General features: G+C 43.3%; 1 protein-coding gene across 3 annotated transcripts in view; it reads left to right on the top strand.

Annotated features, from left to right (window-relative positions):
- Positions 1-27913, top strand: part of Ptpn21 (protein tyrosine phosphatase, non-receptor type 21) — a 65180-nt gene that overhangs the window by 18838 nt on the left and 18429 nt on the right. For all 3 annotated transcript variants that reach the window (XM_087552214.1, NM_133545.2, XM_087552213.1), the window contains 8 exon segments: positions 3444-3613; positions 13622-13719; positions 14868-14935; positions 15580-15650; positions 18074-18161; positions 18910-18998; positions 22962-23049; positions 24005-24084. Coding sequence is in view for 2 of the 3 variants with exons in the window: in NM_133545.2 (NP_598229.2) it covers positions 3444-3613; positions 13622-13719; positions 14868-14935; positions 15580-15650; positions 18074-18161; positions 18910-18998; positions 22962-23049; positions 24005-24084 (752 nt within the window). In the remaining variant the exon portion in view is untranslated.

Genomic DNA, 27913 nt, shown 5'->3' with positions numbered 1-27913 from the left:
CTCCTGTGCTGGAGTTGTGACTCACAGAAACAGGTCAGACTGATTTCTTCCGGTTCCCAGCTATCATCTGCCTGCTAGACTGAACCAGAACTCTGGATTAGAAGCATCAGGCCATGCCTGCTACGCTAGGTTTTTCTGTTCGGTAAATTGTTGAAGGCAGAACAGTAGTTGCTTTCTCGTAAATGATGTACATGGGCTACAGAAAACAGCAATGGTTCTGGACTTTTGACTTATTAAAGTTCATGAATTAAAAAAAATGATATTCATGCAGCTTTTTAAGGGTAGGTGTGTGTTGGAGGCCGGGGCTGGGACTGGGGCTGGGGCTGGGGAGCTCTTCCTCTGGAGCTCAGGCTGGCCTGGAACTCTTGAGTAGCTCAGACTTGGCTCCAGTTTGTGATCCTTTTTCTTCCCCTACAGCAGTGCTGGACTTCAGGTGTTACCTGGGTGGCTAAATTATAGTTTGTGTGCACAGCTGCCTATGTAATGTTGGAGGGACAGTATGGTGTGCTGTAATGCTTGGGAGTCTGTAATGGTGTAAGATTTACCCAGGAACTTAATAGCCTTTTAGGGTCCCAAAAGCATTCTAAGTAATTCTGGTAGGGGTGGGCTGCCGACAGTACTTGGAGAGACGCTCGCTTTGGCATCTACGCAGTATCTCTGTGGTTCTTGGACAACTAGATCTGCGAGATCAAACTGTACTATTTGTTTGCAATGTCTTGGGTGACAGGAAGAAGAGTCTTCATTCAACCAAACCTCTTGAATTCCTACAGTATTCTAGTTTGTAGAAATAATGGGACAGTATGAACTTTCTGCTTGTATATGGTGATAGCCTGGCATTAAAAAATTAGTTTTTCCTTTGTAAAAATGATAAGATAGGGCTGGAGAGGTGGCTCAGTGGTTAAGAACCCACTGCTCTTCCAAAATGTCCTGAGTTCAATTCCCAGCAACCACATGGTGGCTCACAGCCATCTGTAGTGGAATCTGATGCCCTCTTCTGGTGTGTCTGAAGACAGCAACAGTGTACTCATAACGTAAAAGAATAAATAAATTAAAAATATTAAAAAATAACAAGATAAATATTGTGAATATCCAGGAAAACCAAACATTCCTAAATTGTTAAACTTACTTTATTTTATGTGTGTGAGCATTTTGCCTGCACATGTGCAGAGCACCATGCACTTGCCTGGTGCCCTCCGAGATCAGAAGAGGACATGGGATTCCCTGAAACTGGAATTTAGAGGCTTGTGCGCTACCATGTGGGTTCTGGTAATACAGCCTGGGTCCCATGCAAGAGCAGCAAGTACTCTTCAATGCACAGCCACCTCTCTAGCCCAGCAAAAGTTCTTCTTGAGCCTGGGTCTCGCTTTACAGCCGAGGCACAGTCCTGCTTCTGCCTTCTGAATGCTGAGATTACAGGCCTGAGCTACCATGCTCAGCTTTAATTAATTAATTAGCTTACTTGCTTATTTTTTAAATTTTTGAGGCAGCTTGCACTGTGTATCCCACCAGGATGGCCTTCAACTCACAGCACAGCCAAGATGGGTCCTGAACTCCCTGCAGGCTTCTTGCCTCAACCTCGAAATACCGAGATTACAGGCATTCAGCACCTTGCCTGGCTTAAAGTTTATTTTTGTTTTAATAAGTTTTTCAGGTCAAATAAAATAGCCCAGATATTTTTAAGTTTGACTTATGCCACGGTGCTAACCATCCATTATGATAACAGTAACTGTTTCATTTGAGAGGGCTGAAATGGAGTGACACTGAAAAGCGCAGTTTCCGGTGGCACGAGCCACTCCAGGCACTCAGGTGCCACCTGTGGCGGGGGCTGCTGTTGTACAGCACAAATATGTCTTCACTGCACAAGCTCCTGTTTGACAGTTGCTCTAGAGTCTAGAATAGCGGAGCAGTGGTTTTCCAATGGCCTTGATCTGTGAATTGATTTTAAGATAAATTGTCAGTGGCTAGGGGCAGCCATATCATAACCTGCTGCCTGCTGTCATAGCCATTCAGGTTGACCAGGCCAGGGCTGCTATCCATTTACCTTAGTAGTTCTATTGTACAGCAAATGCAGACTGTGTGTGTGTGTGTGTGTGTGTGTGTGTGTGTGTGTGTGTGTGTGTTTGTGTGTGTGTGTGTGTGTCTGTGTACGTGTGTGTGTCTGTGTCTGTGTGTGTGTATGTCTGTGTGTGTGTGTGTCTGTGTACGTGTGTGTGTCTGTGTCTGTGTGTGTGTGTGTCTGTGTACGTGTGTGTGTCTGTGTCTGTGTGTGTGTATGTCTGTGTACGTGTGTGTGTCTGTGTCTGTGTGTGTGTGTGTGTGTGTGTGTTTGGACTCAGGGTAAGACAGAATCTTGGTATACAGATAGCCCTGGCCTTGAACCTGTAGCAGCCTGTTGCCTTAGCCTTCCAGGTACTGGAGTCACAAGCATGTGCCCCCATGCCTGGCTCTGGTCCAAAGCTTCAGCCTCTGACATAGTAACCTACCTAGGTCACTTTATTGCACTAAGTGTAACTTTTCATGTCGGGCGTATGTTTGTGTGAGAGAGAATGAACATAACACACACACACACACACGAGAGAGAGAGAGAGAGAGAGAGAGAGAGAGAGAGAGAGAGAGAGAGAGAGAGATATCGCCACATTCTGTTCTTTAATTCAAAGTTCATTCTTCATATTAAACAATTAATTTAAATATCCCAGTTGCTTTGAATTTTTATCTAATGGACTTTGAGGGGCAAGAAAGAGCTGTGATTGCATCTGTTACTAAAATTCTGGCGTTTACATGAAGTAGTTTTATTTATAGAGGCCAAATCCCAGAATAGGGAAAAGCTGGATTAGCATACGGTTTAGAATTATTCTGGGTAGAGCACTCCTGAGGGCTTTTAAAGTCATATTAGTTATAAGGCTGCTACCACAGCCAGGGAGTAAAATTTCTTCAATGATTTGGTCATGCAAGCCAGAGGACCTGAGTTTTATTCCCAAGAACCCTTTTGTACAAAGAACCAACTCCTAAACCTTGTCCACGGAACTCTACACTGGTGCACACAGGTGAGCACGTGCACACACTCCTTTTTTTTTTTTTTTTTTTTTGTTCTTTTTTTCGGAGCTGGGACCAAACCCAGGGCCTTGCACTTCTTAGGCAAGCGCTCTACCACTGAGCTAAATCCTCAACCCTACGCACACACTCCTTAATACGTTTTAATAATGGTAACGTCAATGATTTGGTAATGGGAACAATTTTTTTCCCACCTCCATTTCCTAAATCCTATTCCCTATGTAGAGCTTAGCATTGCCTCTTTTTATTTTTCCTGTAAGTCTTGGCTATTGTCCCCTCTGAAAGGCACAGGAGACCATTGCCACTCGGTCCCCGGTCTTTGGGGTGGGGGTGGAGATCCTTGGGATGTTCTCTGCATGACTGCCTGCTTCAGTGACCTCCCTTCCTTCCAGATCACGTACTTCAGCCTCTGGTACTACAACAAGCAGAATCAGCGTCGCTGGGTGGATTTGGAGAAACCCCTGAAGAAGCAGCTGGACAAGCACGCGCTGGAGCCCACCGTCTACTTTGGAGTGGTGTTTTATGTGCCCTCTGTTTCCCAGCTGCAGCAGGAGATCACCAGGTGAGGAGTTCCCTGCTGCCTGTGATAGAAAGTCATCTGGAGAGGTCAGAAGAGCGGAGCTGGGGTCAAAGGTCCCCGAGATAAAGGCCTGCAACCAACTTTGCCCTTTGGCCCACACTGTTTAGTCCCTGGATTACTAAGAGGTTCTGGAATGTGGTGTGTCAGACCGAATTATGGCCCAAAGGCCCAGGGAAGACGATCACGTTCATCTGGGCCGTGCACTCCTGGGATACCCTCTCTAATGTTTTTGTTTTGTTTCTGGTTCCTTGTAATGAGGAAATGGGAGAGTGGAGATTAAAAATGTGTAGTCTTAAACTCTGTGTTCTCTCCTCAAGGAGCTGGCCAGGTTCTTAGAATTATTCCCCTAGAAGCTGTATTCTGTAGATGGGTTGGCCATGGGGGTCGGAGGGGACACAGAGAAGGAAGATGTGTATGGGCAGAGTGTTAGCTAGTAAACACACTTCAGGGGTATAAGGGTAGAAGAGGGCTGGGAGAGACTAAGAATTCTTGCTTTGTTTCATCCTCCTGGTTATATAAGGCCCTTTCCTGTGCTGGAGAATGCCCCTGGTCATGCTCCTTCCCGGCCCCCTAGTGTCCACTTTGTGTCCCTTCCCATCCTGTCAGTCCCCTTTGTTCCCTTACATGGTTTTGTTTCTCCTTTCATGTACCTTTTGTCTCTGTCCCCTCTCGCTCTCACACTCCAGTCATATTCCCCTGACTCAGTGAAGCCCCGGGATGCCCCAGGCCATGCTGTCCTCGGACTTGCTTGTAGATCCGTCTGGGAGGTGGTTGGTATCACAGCCTCCATGATGGTCACTTGTGTTCCTGTCTTATCTCCCTTCTACATCTCAAGCTCATGTTTTCCTTGGCTTTGCCTTCCATTTGAAAGCTGCAGTGCCCTGCAGATAGTAAGAATTGCTGCTGCCTCATGCTTGAGGAATGCTGTTTGAATCTGCCAGGTAATTTTCAGAAGACACCAGGAAACGGAAGCAGCAAGGGTCAGCTAGTAGGGATGGGCGCAGACTGACTGTGGAACAGGTCCAAATTGTAAATATCGGAGAGAGTAAGTGGAAGCCAGGAGGAAAAATACTAGCTGGCTGCTTCACTCATTGAAACATTTACTAAAGACATTCTGTGATCTAAGAGCTGTTGGGTAGTCCCTTGAATCTGATCTTGGAGGAATTGCCTTCTGGTGGAACTGGCAGTTCATATACATAAGTAGTCGCAGCATCCTATGGGGACAAACATATGATTTAAAGTTCCAGGTTCCTAGGGGCAGGGCATGGAGAATGTGACTTAGGAAGGGAAAGAGCTGACTTCTTGACAGGCTTTAGAAGAAATTTTCAAGTTGGGAATGGCTTGTGGAAAGCAGGTGAAAAAGCAAGTCTTGGGTAATACTGGAGAGGAGAAAAGATGTTTAAAAACCAGGCGTGTACTAATCATAAAGACATGGTACAGTGAGTAAGGCTTTTTCAAATTTTAATCGTGCGGAATGATCCAATTTGTATCTTACAAAGACCATACACATTAGCTGATAGATTACAGATTAAAAACAAACAAACAAACAAACAAACAGAACTTGTGATTCTATTGGAAGTGGCAGGAGACCAGTGGAGAGCCATTGTTAGAATAGAGCTCAGACCTTACTTCACAAAGGCATGAGCCATACATAGAAGGGCATGAAAGGGAATGGGGTGATTGGATTCAGCCAGCAGACTGCTCCCTGATCAGGAGCAATCAATAAGAAGTTCTATCAGTTAGAAGTATGGTCATGAGTATCAATAAGAAGCTTTCCAGATCTGAAATGAGGCTCTTGGTCAACCGTGCAGACTTGTGACAGCTCTACAACGCAAAGCCTGGTTCTTCTCTTACATCCTGTTGCCCTCAGCATCTCCTTCCCACTTACTAGGTCCCATCATAGTGTAAGACATCTGGACAGGTTCTAGGTCTCAGCCATAGAGTCAGGAAGCAGAGCATTGGTTTCTAGGAAGGAGGAAGGGAGGAGGATTACGGTTCATGCAAAGGAACTCTTTTTTTTTTTTTTTAAATAATGTGTTTTTATTTTTATTTTTTTATTTTTTTAAAATTTATTTAATAATAATAATTCTTTGGTTTCCGGGCAAACATCCCCCTCCCCCCTCCCCTTCCTTATGGGTGTTCCCCTCCCAACCCTCCCCCCATTGCCGCCCTCCCCCCAACAGTCTAGTTCACTGGGGGTTCAGTCTTGGCAGGACCCAGGGCTTCCCCTTCCACTGGTGATCTTACTAGAATATTCATTGCTACCTATGAGGTCAGAGTCCAGGGTCAGTCCATGTATAGTCTTTAGGTAGTGGCTTAGTCCCTGGAAGCTCTGATTGCTTGGCATTGTTGTACATATGGGGCCTCGAGCCCCTTCAAGCTCTTCCAGTTCTTTCTCTGATTCCTTCAACGGGGGTCCTATTCTCAGTTCAGTGGTTTGCTGCTGGCATTCGCCTCTGTATTTGCTGTATTCTGGCTGTGTCTCTCAGGAGAGATCTACATCCGGCTCCTGTCGGTCTGCACTTCTTTGCTTCATCCATCTTGTCTAATTGGGTGGCTGTATATGTATGGGCCACATGTGGGGCAGGCTCTGAATGGGTGTTCCTTCAGTCTCTGTTTTAATCTTTGCCTCTCTCTCCCCTGCCAAGGGTATTCTTGTTCCCCTTTTAGAGAAGGAGTGAAGCATTCACATTTTGATCATCCGTCTTGAGTTTCATTTGTTCTAGGCATCTAGGGTAGTTCAAGCATTAGGGCTAATAGCCACTTATCAGTGAGTGCATACCATGTATGTCTTTCTGTGATTGGGTTAGCTCACTCAGGATGATATTTTCCAGTTCCAACCATTTGCCTACGAATTTCATAAAGCCGTTGTTTTTGATAGCTGAGTAGTACTCCACTGTGTAGATGTACCACATTTTCTGTATCCATTCCTCTGTTGAAGGGCATCTGGGTTCTTTCCAGCTTCTGGCTATTATAAATAAGGCTGCGATGAACATAGTGGAGCACGTGTCCATTTTATATGTTGGGGCATCTTTTGGGTATATGCCCAAGAGAGGTATAGCTGGATCCTCAGGCAGTTCAATGTCCAATTTTCTGAGGAACCTCCAGACTGATTTCCAGAATGGTTGTACCAGTCTGCAATCCCACCAACAATGGAGGAGTGTTCCTCTTTCTCCGCATCCTCGCCAGCATGTGCTGTCACCTGAGTTTTTGATCTTAGCCATTCTCACTGGTGTGAGGTGAAATCTCAGGGTTGTTTTGATTTGCATTTCCCTTATGACTAAAGATGTTGAACATTTCTTTAGGTGTTTCTCAGCCATTCGGCATTCCTCAGCTGTGAATTCTTTGTTTAGCTCTGAACCCCATTTTTTAATAGGGTTATTTGTCTCCCTGCGGTCTAACTTCTTGAGTTCTTTGTATATTTTGGATATAAGGCCTCTATCTGTTGTAGGATTGGTAAAGATCTTTTCCCAATCTGTTGGTTGCCGTTTTGTCCTAACCACAGTGTCCTTTGCCTTACAGAAGCTTTGCAGTTTTATGAGATCCCATTTGTCCATTCCTGATCTTAGAGCATAAGCCATTGGTGTTTTGTTCAGGAAATTTTTTCCAGTGCCCATGTGTTCCAGATGCTTCCCTAGTTTTTCTTCTATTAGTTTGAGTGTGTCTGGTTTGATGTGGAGGTCCTTGATCCACTTGGACTTAAGCTTTGTACAGGGTGATAAGCATGGATCAATCTGCATTCTTCTACATGTTGACCTCCAGTTGAACCAGCACCATTTGCTGAAAATGCTATCTTTTTTCCATTGGATGGTTTTGACTCCTTTGTCAAAAATCAAGTGACCGTAGGTGTGTGGGTTCATTTCTGGGTCTTCAATTCTGTTCCATTGGTCTATCTGTCTGTCTCTGTACCAATACCATGCAGTTTTTATCACTATTGCTCTGTAATACTGCTTGAGTTCAGGGATAGTGATTCCCCCTGAAGTCCTTTTATTGTTGAGGATAGCTTTAGCTATCCTGGGTTTTTTGTTATTCCAGATGAATTTGCAAATTGTTCTGTCTAACTCTTTGAAGAATTGGATTGGTATTTTGATGGGGATTGCATTGAATCTGTAGATCGCTTTTGGTAAAATGGCCATTTTTATTATATTAATCCTGCCAATCCATGAGCATGGGAGATCTTTCCATCTTCTGAGGTCTTCTTCAATTTCTTTCTTCAGTGTCTTGAAGTTCTTATTGTACAGATCTTTTACTTGCTTGGTTAAAGTCACACCGAGGTACTTTATATTATTTGGGTCTATTATGAAGGGTGTCGTTCCCCTAATTTCTTTCTCGGCTTGTTTCTCTTTTGTGTAGAGGAAGGCTACTGATTTATTTGAGTTAATTTTATACCCAGCCACTTTGCTGAAGTTGTTTATCAGCTTTAGTAGTTCTCTGGTGGAACTTTTGGGATCACTTAAATAAACTATCATATCATCTGCAAATAGTGATATTTTGACTTCTTCTTTTCTGATCTGTATCCCCTTGACCTCCTTTTGTTGTCTGATTGCTCTGGCTAAAACTTCAAGAACTATATTGAATAAGTAGGAAGAGAGTGGGCAGCCTTGTTTAGTCCCTGATTTTAGTGGGATTGCTTCGAGTTTCTCTCCATTTAGTTTAATGTGAGCAACTGGTTTGCTGTATATGGCTTTTACTATGTTTAGGTATGGGCCTTGAATTCCTATTCTTTCCAGGACTTTTATCATGAAGGGGTGTTGAATTTTGTCAAATGCTTTCTCAGCATCTAATGAAATGATCATGTGGTTTTGTTCTTTCAGTTTGTTTATATAATGGATCACGTTGATGGTTTTCCGTATATTAAACCATCCCTGCATGCCTGGGATGAAGCCTACTTGATCATGGTGGATGATTGTTTTGATGTGCTCTTGGATTCGGTTTGCCAGAATTTTATTGAGTATTTTTGCGTCGATATTCATAAGGGAAATTGGTCTGAAGTTCTCTTTCTTTGTTGGGTCTTTGTGTGGTTTAGGTATAAGAGTAATTGTGGCTTCATAGAAGAAATTCGGGAGTGATCCATCTGTTTCAATTTTGTGGAATAGTTTGGATAATATTGATAAGAGGTCTTCTATGAAGGTTTGATAGAATTCTGCACTAAACCCGTCTGGACCTGGGCTCTTTTTGGTTGGGAGACCTTTAATGACTGCTTCTATTTCCTTAGGAGTTATGGGGTTGTTTAACTGGTTTATCTGTTCCTGATTTAACTTCGGTACCTGGTATTGGTCTAGGAAATTGTCCATTCCCTGTAGATTTTCAAGTTTTGTTGAATATAGGCTTTTATAGTAAGATCTGATGATTTTTTGAATTTCCTCTGAATCTGTAGTTATGTCTCCCTTTTCATTTCTGATTTTGTTAATTTGGACACACTCTCTGGGTCCTCTCGTTAGTCTGTCTAAGGGTTTATCTATCTTGTTGATTTTCTCAAAGAACCAACTTTTGGTTCTGTTGATTCTTTCTATGGTCCTTTTTGTTTCTACTTGGTTGATTTCAGCTCTGAGTTTGATTATTTCCTGCCTTCTACTCCTCCTGGGTGTATTTGCTTCTTTTTGTTCTAGAGCTTTTAGGTGTGCTGTCAAGCTGCTGACATATGCTCTTTCCTGTTTCTTTCTGCAGGCACTCAGCGCTATGAGTTTTCCTCTTAGCACAGCTTTCATTGTGTCCCATAAGTTTGGGTATGTTGTACCTTAATTTTCATTAAATTCTAAAAAGTTTTTAATTTCTTTCTTTATTTCTTCCTTGACTAGGTTATCATTGAGTAGAGCATTGTTCAATTTCCACGTATATGTGGGCATTCTTCCCTTATTGTTATTGAAGATCAGTTTTAGGCCGCGGTGGTCTGATAGGATTATTATTATCTTTCTATCTTTATTTCTATCTTTCTTTACCTGTTGAGGCCGGTTTTTTGACCAACTATATGGTCAATTTTGGAGAAAGTACCATGAGGAGCTGAGAAGAAGGTATATCCTTTTGCTTTAGGATAGAATGTTCTATAAATATCCGTTAAGTCCATTTGGCTCATGACTTCTCTTAGTCTGTCTACGTCTCTGTTTAATTTCTGTTTCCATGATCTGTCCATTGATGAGAGTGGGGAGTTGAAATCTCCCACTATTATTGTGTGAGGTGCAATGTGTGTTTTGAGCTTTAGTAAGGTTTCTTTTACGTATGTAGGTGCCCTTGTATTTGGGGCATAGATATTTAGGATTGAGAGTTCTTCTTGGTGGATTTTTTCTTTGATGAATATGAAGTGTCCTTCCTTATCTTTTTTGATGACTTTTAATTGAAAATTGATTTTATTTGATATTAGAATGGTTACTCCAACTTGCTTCTTCTGACCATTTTCTTGGAAAGTTGTTTTCCAGCCTTTCACTCTGAGGTAGTGTCTGTCTTTGTCTCTGAGGTGTGTTTCCTGTAGGCAGCAGAATGCAGGGTCCTCGTTGCGTATCCAGTTTGTTAATCTATGTCTTTTTATTGGGGAGTTGAGGCCACTGATGTTGAGAGATATTAAGGAATAGTGATTATTGCTTCCTGTTATATTCATATTTGGATGTGAGGTTATGTTTGTGTGCTTTTCTTCTCTTTGTTTTGTTGCCAAGACGATTAGTTTCTTGCTTCTTCTAGGGTATAGCTTGCCTCCTTATGTTGGGCTTTACCATTTATTATCCTTTGTAGTGCTGGATTTGTAGAAAGATACTGTGTAAATTTGGTTTTGTCATGGAATATCTTGGTTTCTCCATCTATGTTAATTGAGAGTTTTGCAGGATACAGTAACCTGGGCTGGCATTTGTGTTCTCTTAGGGTCTGTATGACATCAGTCCAGGATCTTCTGGCCTTCTTAGTTTCTGGCGAAAAGTCTGGTGTGATTCTGATAGGTCTGCCTCTATATGTTACTTGACCTTTTTCCCTTACTGCTTTTAATATTCTTTCTTTATTTTGTGCGTTTGGTGTTTTGACTATTATGTGACGGGAGGTGTTTCTTTTCTGGTCCAATCTATTTGGAGTTCTGTAGGCTTCTTGTATGCCTATGGGTATCTCTTTTTTTAGGTTAGGGAAGTTTTCTTCTATGATTTTGTTGAAGATATTTACTGGTCCTTTGAGCTGGGAGTCTTCACTCTCTTCTATACCTATTATCCTTAGGTTTGATCTTCTCATTGAGTCCTGGATTTCCTGTATGTTTTGGACCAGTAGCTTTTTCTGCTTTACATTATCTTTGACAGTTGAGTCAATGATTTCTATGGAATCTTCTGCTCCTGAGATTCTCTCTTCCATCTCTTGTATTCTGTTGGTGAAGCTTGTATCTACAGCTCCTTGTCTCTTCTTTTGGTTTTCTATATCCAGGGTTGTTTCCATGTGTTCTTTCTTGATTGCTTCTATTTCCATTTTTAATTCCTTCCACTGTTTGATTGTGTTTTCCTAGAATTCTTTCAGGGATTTTTGCGATTCCTCTCTGTAGGCTTCTACTTGTTTATTAATGTTTTCCTGTGTTTCTCTAAGGGAGTTCTTCACGTCTTTCTTGAAGTCCTCCAGCATCATGATCAAATATGATTTTGAAACTAGATCTTGCTTTTCTAGTGTGTTTGGATATTCCATGTTTATTTTGGTGGGAGAATTGGGCTCCGATGATGCCATGTAGTCTTGGTTTCTGTTGCTTGGGTTCCTGCGCTTGCCTCTCGCCATCAGATTATCTCTAGTGTTACTTTGTTCTGCTATTTCTGACAGTGTCTAGACTGTCCTATAAGCCTGTGTGTCAGGAGTGCTGTAGACCTGTTTTCCTGTTTTCTTTCAGCCAGTTATGGGGACAGAGTGTTCTGGCAAAGGAACTCTTACAGGCGCTTGGTACTCAGGCTCTTTACCCTGTAGCAGTGACGTCATGTGTTTTTTATATGACAAAATGTAGGTTGGAGCAGATTATTCCATGGCAGTTATACCTCAAAAAGGTCTTAAAAAACAGTCAGGGCTGTAGATACAGTTCATTGTTAAAGCAGTAGTGAAGCTCTGGGCTTAGTCCCCCCCCCCCCCCACACTTAGAAAACAATGCTCTTCTCCCCTCTAAAAAAAAAAAAAAAACATTAAAAAAAAAAGGCATTGAACAGAAATCCGAAACACAAAAGGACTCATCAGGGAAATGGCAAGCAAAAACCAGGCAGCAGAAAACTCACGCACATGACAAGACCTTAGGGGGATTGTTGTTGGCAAAAGATAGTAAATTTTGAGGGTAATAAATGATGACCGGATAGATTGAAGTTTTACAAGTTCATGAATTGCTAGTATGTAATCCCTTGGTCACTACACTAGTCCACTTTTTGTTACTTATAACAGTATTGTAACAGCCTGTTTGAGTGTTAATGGGAAGAGACTTATCTTGCCTCACCATTCTGAAGTACACATCTGTAAATGTGGCACTTTCCTGGTATGTCATTTACAAGGAAATTTCCACATGGGTTTTTTACATAAAGAATATTGAAGTCGCAATGAACAATTTGTAGCATATATTCTATAATAAATCCTGCTCAAAGCTAAGGTAAGAAGCAAGCCCCAGTTAGTTTGTTCTATGCATTAGGATGCTGCATTCCAAGGTTTTTACTTGATATTAGGAAAGAGTCTAGAATAATGAGGAGTTCGTGGCACATGCCCACTAGATATACCTCCGTAAATACCATCTCTTTTGGTTTTTGAAAGCCTTTTAGAAAGTTGCAGGTTTCCTCCCTTTGATACCCCAGAATTACCAGTATTCTATTCAATTCACTGATTGCTAAAAACGCATGTTGTCTGCTAGCTGGTAGAAGGGGAAAGCTGGATCTAAATTCATTTTATTTGAGTAGATGGAGTGTTGATCAGGTCGTTTGGTTACCAAGGGCAGAGACTTAAAGCCAAGCTGAAAGCCTGCCATAAGAAAGCATATGAATTCTGGGGAACTCAGATACAGTCTGCGCTTGGACTGCTCAAAGAACAAACATAGAGATGGCATTCTAATTTTCATTGGCAGAGTCACTAGACCAAACCTCACACTATCTCCAGTGTCTAGAACAGTTCTGTAGAACAAACAATGACAGGCCCTAGCACTGACCTATTCAGGGAGTAGAAGGAAGCATCATGTTTTGACTCTGGAGTTTATCCTGATAGAGAGATGCTGCTTGACTGGAAATGCATTGGTGATAATCCCTTGCTGGACTGGGACATGTCCAGTGCTGGTAAGGGCTTTTTCAGCCCCTTCATTTTATTGATAATAACATGCAAATCTACAAACTCTGACTTGCCCAATCCTAAATCTGAGAGCTAGAATTTACACCTTGGCCCCCTTGACACTGAGAGGGCAGAAGAGGAAACCATGTGGTTGCTGGGAATTGAACTCAGGACCTCTGTTACAGAATATTAAATTCTCTTAGAATTGTTATTTTTAGGATTGTACTTTGAAAACTTAACAATAGCCTGATCTGAATCATCAAGAATTATTCGCCTTAAATTTTACAGAGCTACCCACCTAAAGTCTTTTACTCCCAAGTTACAAGTGAGAGGCGTAAGAGTAAAGATTGGTCACGGAGTGCGTGTTTTCCTTACTGTGAGGAATAGATTGGTTAGCCAGGACTGTTTTACAGGCAGAAGACAAATGAGGAGCTCCTCTAGAGAGGACTTTGACCTCAGTTTTCCCAGAGGGGATGTGGCTTGCTGAAGATCAAGCCAGGCTCACACATGCTAAGCAAGCATTTACCCCAGAGCCACATCCCTGATCCCTTGTTTAGACTTTGAAATAGTTAAAGTAAGGGATAAATGGTGTGCTTATGTTGTTTGTGGCTCTCTTTCCACTTTTTGAAAATACCCACGGCTACACTTTTACCTGACAGTTTCCGGTCCCACACTAAACTATGGTAAAGTGCAGTGAGTGAGTCTTGGCTGGAGATTATAGTTATGTGGGTTTCATAAACTCATCCTTTAAAACAGGTACCAGTATTACCTGCAGCTGAAGAAGGATGTTCTGGAAGGAAACCTTCCCTGCACATTGGAGCAAGCCATTCAGCTGGCTGGCTTAGCTGTTCAAGGTAAGCCATGCATGTGAAGGAGGGCTCTGTCAGAGGAAGGTGCTGGCTAAAACAGAAACAGTATAGGATCCTGTAAGTAACTGATTTTCTACATGAATCGCTGTAATATTTTATGTATTAACAGAACACTAGGTTTTTATCTGGAGACTGTAGGGAGACTCTGGATCACTTCAGTGAAATGCGAGACTTGTGGACATCTCTGAAAGACGAGTTATGTAACGTGTCAAAGGAGCAAACATACACTTACATGTACATATATCTAAGCATGTAACATGCTAAGTGTTCATTTCGTTCCAAGATTTAATTTGAACTTAATTTTGGGAGGGATGACTTTTCTATCAATAATTTTGATGAAATTATATTCACTTATATTTAAAGAACATCCCATCTCTTTGGTTTCTCTAATAATAACTTCTAAATTGTAGAGCAGTCTCACTCATAATAGAAGTGGTTTTACTTCATAAATTTTTAAAAATCAATTGCACATGTCTATGTGTATATCTTTGCTGCCTGGAGATTTCTGCTGGTGCATTATTTTAAGTGGTAACTGGTGTTTAACCATGGAAACTGGAATATAATCAAAAGAAAACTTCAGCTGGACACAGTGCCATATAACTTTAATCCCAGCAAGGAAGTGGATCTCTGTGAGTTCAAGGCCAGCCTGCTCTACATAGCCAGTTCTAGGCCAGTCAAGACCACACAGTGGGTCCCTGTACCAAAACAAAATAAAACACAAAGGAAAAAGAAAAAGTGTTAAAGTTCCTCCAGATCCTAGCCGGCATGGACTGTCACCTTGAGGTAACAAACCTCCGTCACCTTGGTGTGCAGTTCTGTGTATGTCGCCTGAACATATGTATTCACGGGACATGCTCCCTGGCCCCACTTGGTTTCTTCTCAACACTTACTTGTACATAAGTCACCTGCAGGGCAGACTTCTCACTTCATAGACATTTTTTCCAAGCCAGCGTGCATGAATCCACGTATAGTTCTATAAAAGACACCTTAAAGACTTAAAGCTCTGTTATCTGTCAGAGCTGGTTTCTGAACCACATAAACACATCATCCATACTACTTACTGATTTTTGTTGTGCAAGTGTGTTTTACCAATTAAATGTAACTAACATGTGGATGTTTATCGTTTTATTCAGCTGATTTTGGCGACTTTGATCAGTATGAATCCCAAGATTTTCTTCAGAAATTCGCCTTGCTCCCTGTGGTAAGACCTCTTTCAGCATTGGGCCCTTTTATGTGCAGTTTGTTCCTGTACTCTTAGCCACCCTGATGGCCCACGCGGTGGATGTTCTAAGCAGGACTGGCATTATACAGTCAGTTCCCTCTTGTGAACGTCTCGTGTGCCAGTCTTCCCTGTAGTCTCCCTGATCTTTGAAAATTCACAGACACGGAGGGCATCAGTTTCTGTGCTGCACGTTTGGTTATGAGTCTGAGGAGAGGGATTTGGTTTTGGTTTTGGAGACTGACAACATGAATGTTGGAATGAAGTTGACTTGTTATCAGTGTTAAAACCTCTGCTTTCTAAAGTGGCTGTTGAGAAACTGGATGTGAGCATCTCAGTGATGCACCGGATGGACTGCCCTTCTCAGTGAGTTGACGCTGAGCTCAGAACTGACTCAGGGCTGTTTCCAGCCTGGAAACTCAGCTGAGACACCCCCTTGGAGGAGTGGAGAAGGCAGGGCAAGTCCTTTGGCTTCTGAGCAGAAACCACTCAGTTCATTACGTGCATCACGGCCATATACAAAGGCAAAGCTTTTGTTCAGCATTTTGCCTCCAGGGCGGAAGTCGGTGACCATAGCAGTGGCTCACGGTAAAGAACGAGCATGCTCACTCCTGTGTCTCCTTCAGGGGTGGCTACAGGATGAAAAACTGCTGGAAGAAGCAGCCCAAAAAGTGGCCTTGCTGCATCAGAAATACAGGTAATACAGAGAGGATCCATGGCTTGTGGCTGCTGGAGTTTGAAATATGCTTTGTATATAAAGTTGGGCACTTTACTGCAGCCTGTTTGTGAAGTGAATTAGTGAAATGAGTGCATGGTCAGGGAAGTCTGTCTTCTGATTCAGCCCTCCAGGTGCTCCTCCCTCTCTCATCCCTCCCTCCTTTCCTTCCCTCCCTCCCTCCCTCCCTCCCTCCCTTCTTCCTTTCCTTCTTTCCTCCCTCCCTCCCTCCCTTCTTCCTTTCCTTCCTTCCCTTCCTCCCTCTTTCTTCCCTTCCTCCCTCCATCCCTCCCTCCCCCCTCCCTTCTTCCTTTCCTTTCTTCTCTTCCTCCCTCTTCCCTCCCTCCCTCCTCCCTCCACCCCCCCAATGTTGTTAGAGGTTGAACTCAGGGGCTTGTACATAGTAGGCAGTCACTTTACCACTGAGCTACATCCTTTGCCCTTGAGGTTTATGAGAATCAGGTTGACCTCAAACTTGCTATTTTGCACTGTGCCCATTGCCTGCCCCCATACTTTTGGAAGCAGGAGTTCTGTCCCCTGGGGAGCTGTGATGAGAGCCTTCATGTCTGTTACTCAGATTATCCTTGCAATTCTTGTCTTTGCTTACTCTCCCCAATGGTGAACCTCTATTGACCTAATCCCTTACTCTAAGCCAAGTACAAAGAAGTCCAGATACTTGGTATATAGACTTACACTCTGATAGCTCCAGTAGTCTTTAAGGAGACTATTGCCTTCACTTAGAAACAAAGGAAACTGACCTCAGAGTGACCGAGGTCCCTGACACTTGCTAAAAGTGACTTGGAAGTAGCTGTGCCAGTCTTTGTATGTAGTCTCTTTCTACCCCCATTGGTGGCAAAAGAGTAATTTCCCAAAGTATCGTCCTCTCATCTCTCCCTGTGCTCCTTCCCAAATGCTCACAGTATTTTCTCACTCTCCAGAAAGCACTTTCCACTCGTCTACCTCTGTGTCTACACAAGCCATATTCCCCCTAGTGCACTTACTTGATTCTAAAGGCACACTGACCCACAGGCACACACGACCCTGGTTTTTGTCATTTTATTTCATTCATTTATACTGTCACTTAAATAATAGGACTTAGGAACCAATAAGTACTTTCTGTCCTTAAGACAGAGACAGAGTGCCGGGTGGTCCGGCTCAAAGATAAGTAGAGTAAGTCTCTGCCTTTCAAGCAAGTGTTCCAGTACCTTAGGACAGACAGCGCAACCCACTGTGCTAGCATCTAGCGATAGAGAAAGGGTGTGGTGGGGGAGGTGTGGGCAGATGGTGTGAGGACTGCGTTGGGCAGTTTCTTCAGAGAAACTGGCAGGAATGATGCGGTCACAGATCCCTGAGGAAACTAGTGATTGCCGGGTCCATGTGTGGCTGGTAGGTGTATGAGGAGGAGGATGTTCGTGCACAAAGGTTCAGAAGTGTGAGGAAGGCGGTACAGTCAAAGCAATGCAGTCTGGGACGGCTGCAGTGGGAGGAGCCTTGGCTCATGAGGAAGCAGCTGATGAGGGTGGGAGGGGAGTCGTGGTTAAACACCCTTCCTTCCTCAAAATTCTAGGGCCCCAGTCATCTGAGCTAAAAAGGGATCTGTGCATAGCCCCTTTCTGCCCAGTTCTTACATTTAGTCCTTTTTTTTAAAAAAAGATTTATCTATTGTGTGTATGTGACTCCACTGTCACTCTCTTCAGACACACCAGAAGATGGCATCAGATCCCATTCCAGATGGTTGTGAGCCACCGTGCGGGTGCTGGGAATTGAACTCCGGACCTCTGGAAGAGCAGTCAGTGCTCTAACCTCTGAGCTATCTCTCCAGCCCTATCACTTAGTCTTTAAAAGATTTATTCATTCTATTTTATGTGTATGAGTGTTTTGCCTGCATGTATGTACATGTATCATACACATGCCTGTGGAGGTCAGAAGAAGGCACCAGATCTCCTGGAACTAGAGTGCTATGTAGGTGCTGGGAATCAAACCCAGGTCCTCTGGAAGCTCAATCTATGCTCTAACCACTGAGCCATCTCTTCAGTCCATTACTTGGTTTTTAAACCAAATTCTCAGTATTTCCTGATATTTTAGGATAATTAGGCGACTGCTTGCTAGTTTAGATTAAAAACTCCTGGATTTGCCTTGATGACATCTTGGTGGCTGCTTCGTCTCTTGTCTGTCCTTTTTACCTTCCTGAAGGCACAAGGTTAGGTATATTTGCCGTCTGCATTTAGCACAGTGCTTCATAGTGCATTTTTGATATGTTTCAGAAAATCAATATAACCGATTACTTATGCTTAGAAGCCTGAAATGTTTATAATGTTCTATTCCAAATCGATGTACATTGTTTTAGAAAAGCCTATAAAAGTTTAGATGTGGGAGCAGCCTCACTAACATCTGTTGGATTGCAGAGGGCTCACAGCTCCTGAGGCCGAGATGCTGTACATGCAGGAGGTAGAGCGGATGGACGGCTATGGAGAGGAGAGCTACCCTGCCAAGGTATGGATGACTACTTACGGTTGAGCAAGCTGGGCGTGACTATGGGTACCCACAGACACAGCCACTCTGGTGGCTCAGATAGGTGAATCATTTGAATATCGAATAGGAAACTTAGTGAGATTTTGTTGAAAAAAAGGGAGGAGGGGGTGCTTAGCAATTTGAGGAAATAGCGTGGCCACAGCTTTTGTGACCCGACGTCTGTAGTAAAGCGCAGTCCCGTATTGAGTTTGTGCTCTGGTGGGGTCAGGAAATTGTTCTTAATGTGGCTCAGAGGGTCAGGCACTTGCCACCAAGCCTGGTGACCTGAGTTTGACCCCGAGATTCACACGGTAGAAGGGGAGAGCCAATCCTCACAGCCTGTTCTCTGACCTCTGCGTGCGCACTGCGGCCTGTGTGCACCCACAGCCAAAGTAACCAAGTAAACGCAAGAGAAGACTATTTTAGAAGAGTCCATGCTCCTCACTCCATACTCAGGGCAGGACCGGGTTTGCCCATTCTATTTTCTTTCTTTCTTTCTTTTTTTTTTTTTTTAATTTCTTTTTTTCGGAGCTGGGGACCGAACCCAGGGCCTTGCGCTTCCTAGGCAAGCGCTCTACCACTGAGCCAAATCCCCAACCCCTCTATTTTCTTTCTGAGTGGTTGCCCTGTGGGTCTCCTGGACAGTGTTTACCTGGGAAGCAAGTTTAGGGAAGTGGATGCATTTGTCCCTGTGCTGTTTCCCAGGGGTCTCCCCTCTCCTCTCCTCTAGGACAGCCAAGGAAGTGACATATCCATTGGTGCTTGTCTCGATGGCATCTTTGTGAAGCACAAGAATGGGAGGCCTCCCGTGGTGTTCAGGTACTGCTCTGTGTTTAAATACTTAGTGGTTATTGCTGACATGTCTCCCTCAGCTCTCACTGGAAAATGGAGATAATTCCCTTTCTCAAGTTAAATGGCACCCAAGTCCAGGGCTTCATTAACATGCTACTGTCTTCAAAAACAGATGTGCAGCGAAAAGGTCGGGTAGTGATGTCCTGCTTGCAAATGCTTCAATGTGCAACTCTGCCACCACAGAGAAGCCATTCTTTGCCTTGAGAGGGAATTTTTCATTTGAGTTCTGGTTTCTGGGACTACTTATTCACTGTGGAAAAAATCTAGGTTTTCTTCTGACTGTAGTTATGGAAAATGGCAACATCTCAGCAAACTTCATTTTTTGCAAAGTTGCTTTCCCTCCAGTTATAAAAAACAGTACTGTTTGTACAAATCTTGGAGTGTATGTAGTAGGAAGGTACAATGACAGATGCAGCATGCAGTTCCTGAGAAGTGAACTTACAGGTGGGTTAAGATTACTTTCTAGTATTCTGTGTTCCAATTATATCTTTTTGGACACATAATAATTCTTTGAGATTTTTATATCTTTGTATAATGTCTTCAGACCATATTACCACAATTTCCCCTCTAATTCCTATGGGTAAAGTCCCCAACTTGGTATTTATATATATATATATATATATATATATATATATATATATATATATATATATATATATATATATTTGAAACCTATGGAATCCATATACTCGTGGGTATGAAGCCATACACTGAAGCATAGTCAACCTCTTAGGGGCCGCACCTTTAAAGAAAGCTGACTTTCCCTCCCCAGGAAGCTGACAACGGTCAGTAGCTCCTAGGCTAGGGTTGAAGATGGGTTTGAACCTGTGCGGACGGTTACAGCTGCAGTGAATTCACAAATGCCAGCATTCCACTAGTGTCTAGATGACACTGTGGAATTCTTCCCTGACCTCTGGCTTTTATAATCCATCCCCCTTTTCTTCCACGATGGTCCCTGAGCCTTGGTGAGAGGGTGAGTGACATAGATGTTCCATTTGTGATTGACCACTCCACAAATGTTTACTTCATGCACTTTGACCACGCGACTTTCTGTGTTAACCACCTCCCACCCACTGCACGAAGAAGCTTCTTTCAGAAAGTCTGAGAGCAGCACTGATTGATGGGTGTAGAGATCCAATTTGGAGAGCAGTTTGATACTATAACCACTTAGCAAAATAGGAGGTTTTCCCCTGGGGACAGTGAGCTCCCCACCATGTCCTCCTTCCCCATGTGGATCTAGCCTTACATTTACCCAGAAAGCGGTTGGGTACCCTGTAATGTTTGCTCCACTGCTACACCTGTAGGCGTGTCCTGCCATGCCTGTCGTTGTGGCCCAGCACTCATAGCTGGGTAAGACCATTGATGACGTCCCTCTCAGCATCCTGTGTCTCACCTTCAGGCACTGGGAAAGCTGGCCAGAAAGGAGCAAGTTCCCAATCAGTGCCCGCTTGACCTCGCCCGTTTATACTTAGATCTAGCAAATTAGGCCATGTTGTTCACTCTTATCTGTAATTCCTTAAGATCTGTCATCTTAGAAAGTCAGTGTTATGATCTTCTGAAAGTATTTGCACTTTTGCTCTATTCCATTTTCTACTTTACTGTTCTATTTTCCATTCTACATTCTATTTTCCTCTTATTTCTGGTTTCTATTGACTTTAAGCAACACAAGGTTGTTATTGTTTTCATCAAGCAGGGAAGCAGATCTACCACTTTCAACTGTTGGTTCCTCTGTGTCTAGCATTCATTAGTGTAAGTTATGAGGAATCTGGTGCTGTGTTGACTGCTTTCGTTATATTTTCTCACATAATTGTCTTCATAATGACTTGGGGGGTGGGGGTGGGCAGACATTACCAGCAGTGTTCACATGCGATAATGGAGGACTGAAGAAGCCGAGTGATTTGTCCAAGGTCACCCCTTCACAGCAGGAGATTCTCTCTACTTAGCTGGGGCTCTCGGGCACTGTATCATCACGTAGCCCTTTTATTTATTTATGTTTTTATAGCTTCTTTTACGCTTCTATTTTTCTACTTTATTCTTGAGAACTGGTCTTCCCCTTTAAGAACTTTTTTTTTTTTACTAAAATGACAACTCTTCTTTGTCTGGCTTTGCTCTACCGCCCTTGGGCCCTGAATTACTCAGAGTGACAGTGGCCACAAAGAGTAGATATGGCTTGGGGAGCAGAGCCCCTCTCCTACCCTACACTGCGTGTGCAGGGCTGCTTCCTCTGGCAACGGGGCTCTTGTCCCCAACCTGCTCAGATCTTCCCAGTGTGCTGAGCTGGGGGCGCAGGGACAGGAAAGTGGATCGGGGTTTGCTCAGATAGCTCTGTACCCAGAGGCCGTCAGGAAGTCTCCCTTGGTTGCTTTCCTCACCACACAGGGATTTTCAAATTTGTCTCAGTTAAACAACTAAGCAGTAAGTCAATAAATTAATTTTGATTTAACAAAGTTTAGCTAAATACTTAAGACAAGCCGAACATCCTGGGTCCAAAACTCCCCAGTTAAAAGATGTGGGGGGCAAAGGGCAGAGTTCAGTGGTAAAGCACTTGCTTTGTGCTTGGGAGGCCCTGAGTCTGCGAGTGAGGAAAACGAGCTTCCCCTTGAAGTGCTTCATGCTCAGGAGCTTGGGATTTCTAGGTTATGGCTGCTCAGCCACTGCTGGATCCCAAATATTTCAAAGTTTGCCAATCTCGGAAGTTAGCCACTCTTCTGATCCCAGTGGTGCTGAGGGGACTGATGGCCCAGAAATGCCCAGCATCTCCCAGACTCGGTTTGCTTCTGACAAGATCACACAGCTAGGTCATAAAACCCAAATCCAGTCTGTAAAAGCTAAGGATGATAAAATTAGACGCAGGGTAGAATTAGGACCTACTGACAACACTCAGAGTAAGTCACCCTGGCTTCTGAGCACGTAGCTTCCCTTCTCTTCACACTGTGGCTTCTCAGAGTGCACCCATCTCTCGCCCCTTACTTACCATCCTGTTTGCCTTCACTGCTAACCAGGGTGTTTGCTTTTATGTTGTCTGGTGCCCCCTTTGCCCCACAAGTGCCTCTTTAGGGACTGTCGCCACACTGATTTTAGTGTCCCTAGGGCCTGTACAATTATGGTCATCTGTGATAGTGGATGCCCTTTAAAGCATTTGCTCATAAGTAGTTGAGGCATGACAACAGGCTAACATAAATGATGGTGAAGCCAAGAGCAAGTCAGGTGTACGAGTTACTTTCCTGTTGCTGCAATAAAATTCTCTGACAAAAAGCAACTTAAGGATGTTCATTTTGGCTTACAACACCAGAGGTTTAGAGTCCATAATGACAGTGTAGTGTGGCAGGAGGCATGGTGGAAGGGATCCAGGACAGGAAGCTGAGATCACTCAGCTCACACAATTGGAACAAATCTGTAAACTTGGCTATAATATATATGCACATATATTTATATATAGTAAGTATATATTTACATGTAATATAACTATCTATTGTTTATAATAGAATATACTTATATATGTTATATAGTGTTATATATTATATGTAAATATATTTATATATAAGTTATATATAAAATATAAATATAATTTGTTATATAATATATAAATAATTATAATATATAAAGTTAATAAAACATATTAGATACAAACATACTCATAATATTTATATAGTGATATAAATAAAATGTATATATTAAATGTATATTTTTATATATATTTGCATATATATTTTTTTTTATTTTTCTTTTTTTTTTGGAGCTGGGGACCAAACCCAGGGCCTTGCGCTTGCTAGGCAAGCACTCTACCACTGAGCTAAATCCCCAACCCCTTTGCATATATATTTATATATGTATCATAAACTATTAAGTCACATATCAAACCTAAGGAACAATGATGTGCTACATCTCCTAGGTACATATGTGCACTCAGTATTCTCTGTTTTTCTTTAGGTGGCACGACATTGCTAACATGTCACACAATAAGTCCTTTTTTGCGTTAGAACTGGCAAATAAAGAGGAGACCATCCAGTTTCAAACTGTGAGTGAGCACGAAAGTTCATGGGACGCTTTTCAAAAAAGTTAGCAAGCTAGGGTTTCTGAGTTCGCTTTTGTGCATTAGGGGATGGGGAGTTTGGACTAATTTAGGACTTCATAATTCTATGTGCTGCAATAACTTGATGCTTTGAATGTTACAAAATAGCACTTGGGAAAAATGCTCACTTGTTAAATGTTGTTAAGCAAATGAGTCTTAGTATCCTTATTCTTTGATTCAAGTGACTTTGTTTTAAACATATGAGTACATTGTAGCTGTCTTCAGACACCAGAAGAGGGCATCAGATCCCATTACAGATGTGAGCCAGCGTGTACTTGCTGGGAATTGAACTCAGGACCTCTGGAAGAGCAGTCAGTGCTCTTAACCACTGAGCCATCTCTCCAGCCCCCTTGAGTGACTTGTGAACTAATTGTAAAGAGACTGAAGTAGAGGGGAGAGTAAGCCTTGCTCCCTTGGGTGCTGGTGAGCAGCTGTGCAGTGCTGGTTAGCCTTTATTTGCTCCTGCCGTCTTAACAAAGGCGACATTAAGACCCTGGAGCAAATGTTTTGTTTGGAAAGTCTCCAGGCGCTATTTCTCAAGAGTAGAATTGATACAAGCATGATGTTTAGAACTGTTTGCTTACATTGCTGAGCAGGTCCTTTCATTTTCTCCATTACCCTCTCACCATTTTCAGAAGTTAGCTGCAGGACTAGGGAGTAAGGGAGTCACTGTGGGGATGAGAGAGTCACTGTGGGGGATGAGGGAGTCACTGTGGGGAAGAGGGAGTCACAGGTAGGGGATGAGGGAATTACTGTTGGGATAAGGGAGTCACAGGTTGGGGTGTGGGTGATGAGGGATTCACCATGGGTGGGAGTGGTATAGACACAATGTCTCTGCATTATAAGTGTCTCCCACTCTGTGTGCTTCTTCTCTGCGACTCTGCGTGTGTTTCATTTGCAGGAAGACATGGAAACAGCAAAGTACGTGTGGAGGCTGTGTGTGGCACGCCACAAATTTTACAGACTGAACCAGTGTAACCTGTGAGTATCTCCTGCTATGGAAATTCTAGAAAATCACTTGGGAATGGAAAAAATGTAAAATTGCATTTATTCAGTTTGTGTGGGGGGCGGGGACTGCACATAGAAGCCAGAGGACAACTTGGGTGTCCTCTCCATACCTTTCACTGTCATAATCCTTAAAGGTTTTTAAAAGAAGGAAAGGATTTTTTTCCCTTTCTTTTTCTTTCTTTTTTTTTTTTTTTCTTTTTCTTTTTTTTGGAGTTGGGGACCGAACTCAGGGCCTTGCGCTTGCTAGGCAAGCGCTCTACCACTGAGCTAAATCCCCAACCCCCCTTTCTTTTTCTTTAGGGATAGAACCCAAGGCCCTCCACATGCTAGGCAACCATCCTACCACTGAGATATACTTCCCAGTCAGAGTCTTTTTGTTGTTTTGTTTCCTTGAGACAAGGTCTCAGTATTGAGCCTTGGCAGGCCTGCAAAGTGTCATGTAGATCAGGTTGGCCCGGAACTCACAAACTTCTGTCCCATTGTCTCTCCCTCCTGAGTGCTGGGATAAAAGGCGTGGGCCCCCATGTCTGGCTTGGGAGTAGTATTCTTTATAATTCTTAGTCAATATCCAGGTCAGTATCAATTTCCTGAGGAAAGATTATTCGTCTTTTAATATAAACAAATTATATTAAGTAAGAGGCTGTTCCAACATGTCCGCACGTGTGTGTGTGTGTGTGTGTGTGTGTGTGTGTGTGTGAGGGCCCTGTTGATAGTTATCCTCTCTCATCCCCTCATCCCTCTCCTTTCCCAGTCTGCATCTTTAACACTTTGTTATTCCTTCAGTTGATTTGCTGGCTATAGAGCTTTGCTTTGAGGTTCTGGCAGGCTTTGTACTCATTGTGTAGCCCAAGTGGACCTCAGACTAGCAGCAATCCTCCTGCTTCAGCCTTCCAAGTGCTGGGATTATTGGCCTGAGCTACTGCACCCACAGCTTCTCTTATATCATGTGCGCGCGCAAACAAATAATTTCAATTTTTGTGGCACAGCCACCTTTTCTGCTCTCCACCTACTCTTGACTTTGCATATGAAATTGTGACATTCAGAGAAGCCCGCAGTCGGGATTCAGGAAACCTCTTTAGCTGGCCGGAAGATGAGCATTTGTGACACTATTCTTGCGTATAATAATCACATCCAAATAATTATAGAATCTATTGGCACATAGCATTTTCACTCTGAAGCTTTTCATAAATGTAGGACCATTCGTGATGAGTCATCACCACCTCAGTTCATTTTTTTTTTTCTTGAAAACAGCAGTGACGGCCATCATGAAGAAGCCATTAAGAGTGATGCAGTTCAGTAAACCCAGTATTGCTTTGTGGCTAATGCCCTTTTGAAAAGTGTATTATGGCAGTTTCTAATTTGAATGATTTTAAAATTCAGAGAGAAAAGCAATGAATATGTGTGGGAGCTTGTTGTAATTAGAAATGCAATTTTTGGCGTATTGCCAAATGTGGGTAACGCCACATAGATATTATTAGCTACGTGTATTATTCTCGTATGAAGAACATTTAATCTTTTTTAGAGCTACTATGCATTTTCCAAATTTTGTTTTTAATTTCTGCGTATCCAGGAACTCTTAGTGTATTTATTTAAGAGTGTGAGAAACAATGTATCACGTGCCGTTTGTTTTCTGGGTAACTAGAGCTTATATCTCTGCTAATTCCTCCCACTTTGATGGGTAAGAAGATAGAAATTTGTACAGTCATTTTTGAAGGCCCTCAGTGTAGGCCTCATAACATCTAATCTTACGATGTTGGTAGGCTGAGGTGTTGGTAGGTTTCGTCCTTGTAGTTCAGCTGGATGAACTTACTGTGGTGGACAGGTAACTGTGCCTAAGTGGTAGTTACCCCTGTTCTGGAGATGGAGTCAGTTTCCACAGAAAGGAGTCACTTTGTCCTACAGTGTCCGTAACCCTCCTTATGTTCTTTCTATAGGAGAGTGGGCTGGGGCAGCTCTGATTCATTTAACCTTGGCTCCAGGGAGATTTACACTGACAGGACCCAGTATTTCTCTTTCCACCCTGACAAGCCACCGGAGGTAGCAGGGCCATCTTTTTGTGCTAACGTAGAAGCTCCCTTTGTTTTTTTATGTATAAACAGGAATAATGAGACCTTCCTTGATATCCCTTCAGGACTGTATTAGATATTAAATGAGGTAACGTGCCAGTCAGGTCAAAGGCCTCTTCTGGTATCCCGAGCCCAGCGCTGGCTGGCAGCAGTCAACCTCCTAAGCTATATGAGGAAAGGTGAGCGTGGGATACAACATTTCTTGGTGTAGGGCCTTTTTATCCCTTTTTTGTGGGTTGTGCCCTCCAACCTGCAAAGCTAAGTGAGAGAGGGGGCCCAAGAACCTTGAGAAAGTCAAATTTTCCAGTCAGGAGCATGCTAATGGCTGAGCACACTGAGATGGGCTGGCTGGCCATGTAGTTTAGGATGTGGGTGAACACAGCAGCCAGTCCACTTCTGTTTGGAGACCTTAGGTAGTCAGAAGACTGACTACTGGCTCAGGGGATAGGAAGATGTAGCACTGTCCTTCCCTTCTGGCTTACTGGGTCCCCAGAGGAGAGAGAGGACTCACTGATGAGTATCAGTCCCTGGAAAAAGCGGGCCTGGGAGATACTGGGAATTGTCAAAGGTTCCCACAGTTGGGTGGGTTGCCCACCCTCCCTAAAAGGCTTGGGAACAGAAAGCTGACCTGGAACTGGAGTGAGGCAGCTTCCTTTTCTGTGCAGGTGCTTGGGTAGATAGGATCACTGTGACCTACAGTGAGGCTAGCCCCTAACCTCAATATTTCCTGTAGCCTGGTTTGGCCTCTGCTTGCCCACAGAGGCGAGTTTGGGCAGGGATCCAGAGTCAGGTCATTGACCTTGTAGTAGCCTGTATGTGCACCTCTGGCCTGTCCTGAAACAGGGAAAAGCCGTGGGTATTTCCACTGCCTAACACGTGATCAAAGCCTGCCCTTCGCTAGCTGTGAATAAACCGATGGCCTACTGAAAAGAAGCTCACAGAGCAAGTGAGACCTCCCTTAGAGCTTTAGGTTAATAGATTAATTCAGTGTGTGTGGGCACGAGCGCACACATTTGGAAGTTGGCTCTCTCTCGTCACTGTGTAGGATCCAGGAATCGACCTCCGGCTGTTATACTTGCACACATGTGTCTTTGCCCTCTGAGACAGCTCACCTGCCTCAGAAATGTTCACTGAGCATTGACTTCTGTCCCTATTAACCATGCCATTCGTGTGCTCAGCACACATTTGAGGGCTGCTTATGTGCAGGCATGTGCTGGGCAGTGGTCATACTCCTTGAACTGCACGTAGGAGAATGATGAGAAAACGAGGCAGTGTTAGAAAGGTTTGTCCTCTTCATCGAACTTACAAGTTAGTTGACATTAGGGACATAGTCATTAAAGTGACTGTAGGGACCGCACTCAGGCATCCAGCAGACCTGCTCGTTCAAATGCTGGTTCTGCCACTTGTTAGCCATGTGACACCGGTGTGATCTACTTAATCTAAGTATCACTTTCCTCATTTGTAAAACTGAGATAATGATGGGCCCTCCCTGATGGCATCGTTGAGATTAGGATAGCCACCAGTAGTCGTGGCACAGTTTCACCAAGCCGTATCATGCATTTCACTTAAGCGGACGGCCATTTTATTATCCTCTCCAGTGAACACACTGTAGCTATTAACCTAAGGAGTTTGGCTGCATCACTTTACAGCATTGTCGCTAGCACAGACAGCATCCCAAGAGTTTGGGGCACAGAGCCAATGGTTGTTTTCCTTCATGTGGGTTGTTGATGATGGCT

The sequence above is a fragment of the Rattus norvegicus genome, chromosome 6, assembly GCF_021556685.1.
Source record: "Rattus norvegicus strain SHRSP/BbbUtx chromosome 6, alternate assembly SHRSP_T2T, whole genome shotgun sequence".
Taxonomy (NCBI): Eukaryota; Metazoa; Chordata; class Mammalia; order Rodentia; family Muridae; genus Rattus; species Rattus norvegicus.
Note: the sequence above shows the minus strand (reverse complement) of the source record. Positions and strands in the feature narration are given on the sequence as shown.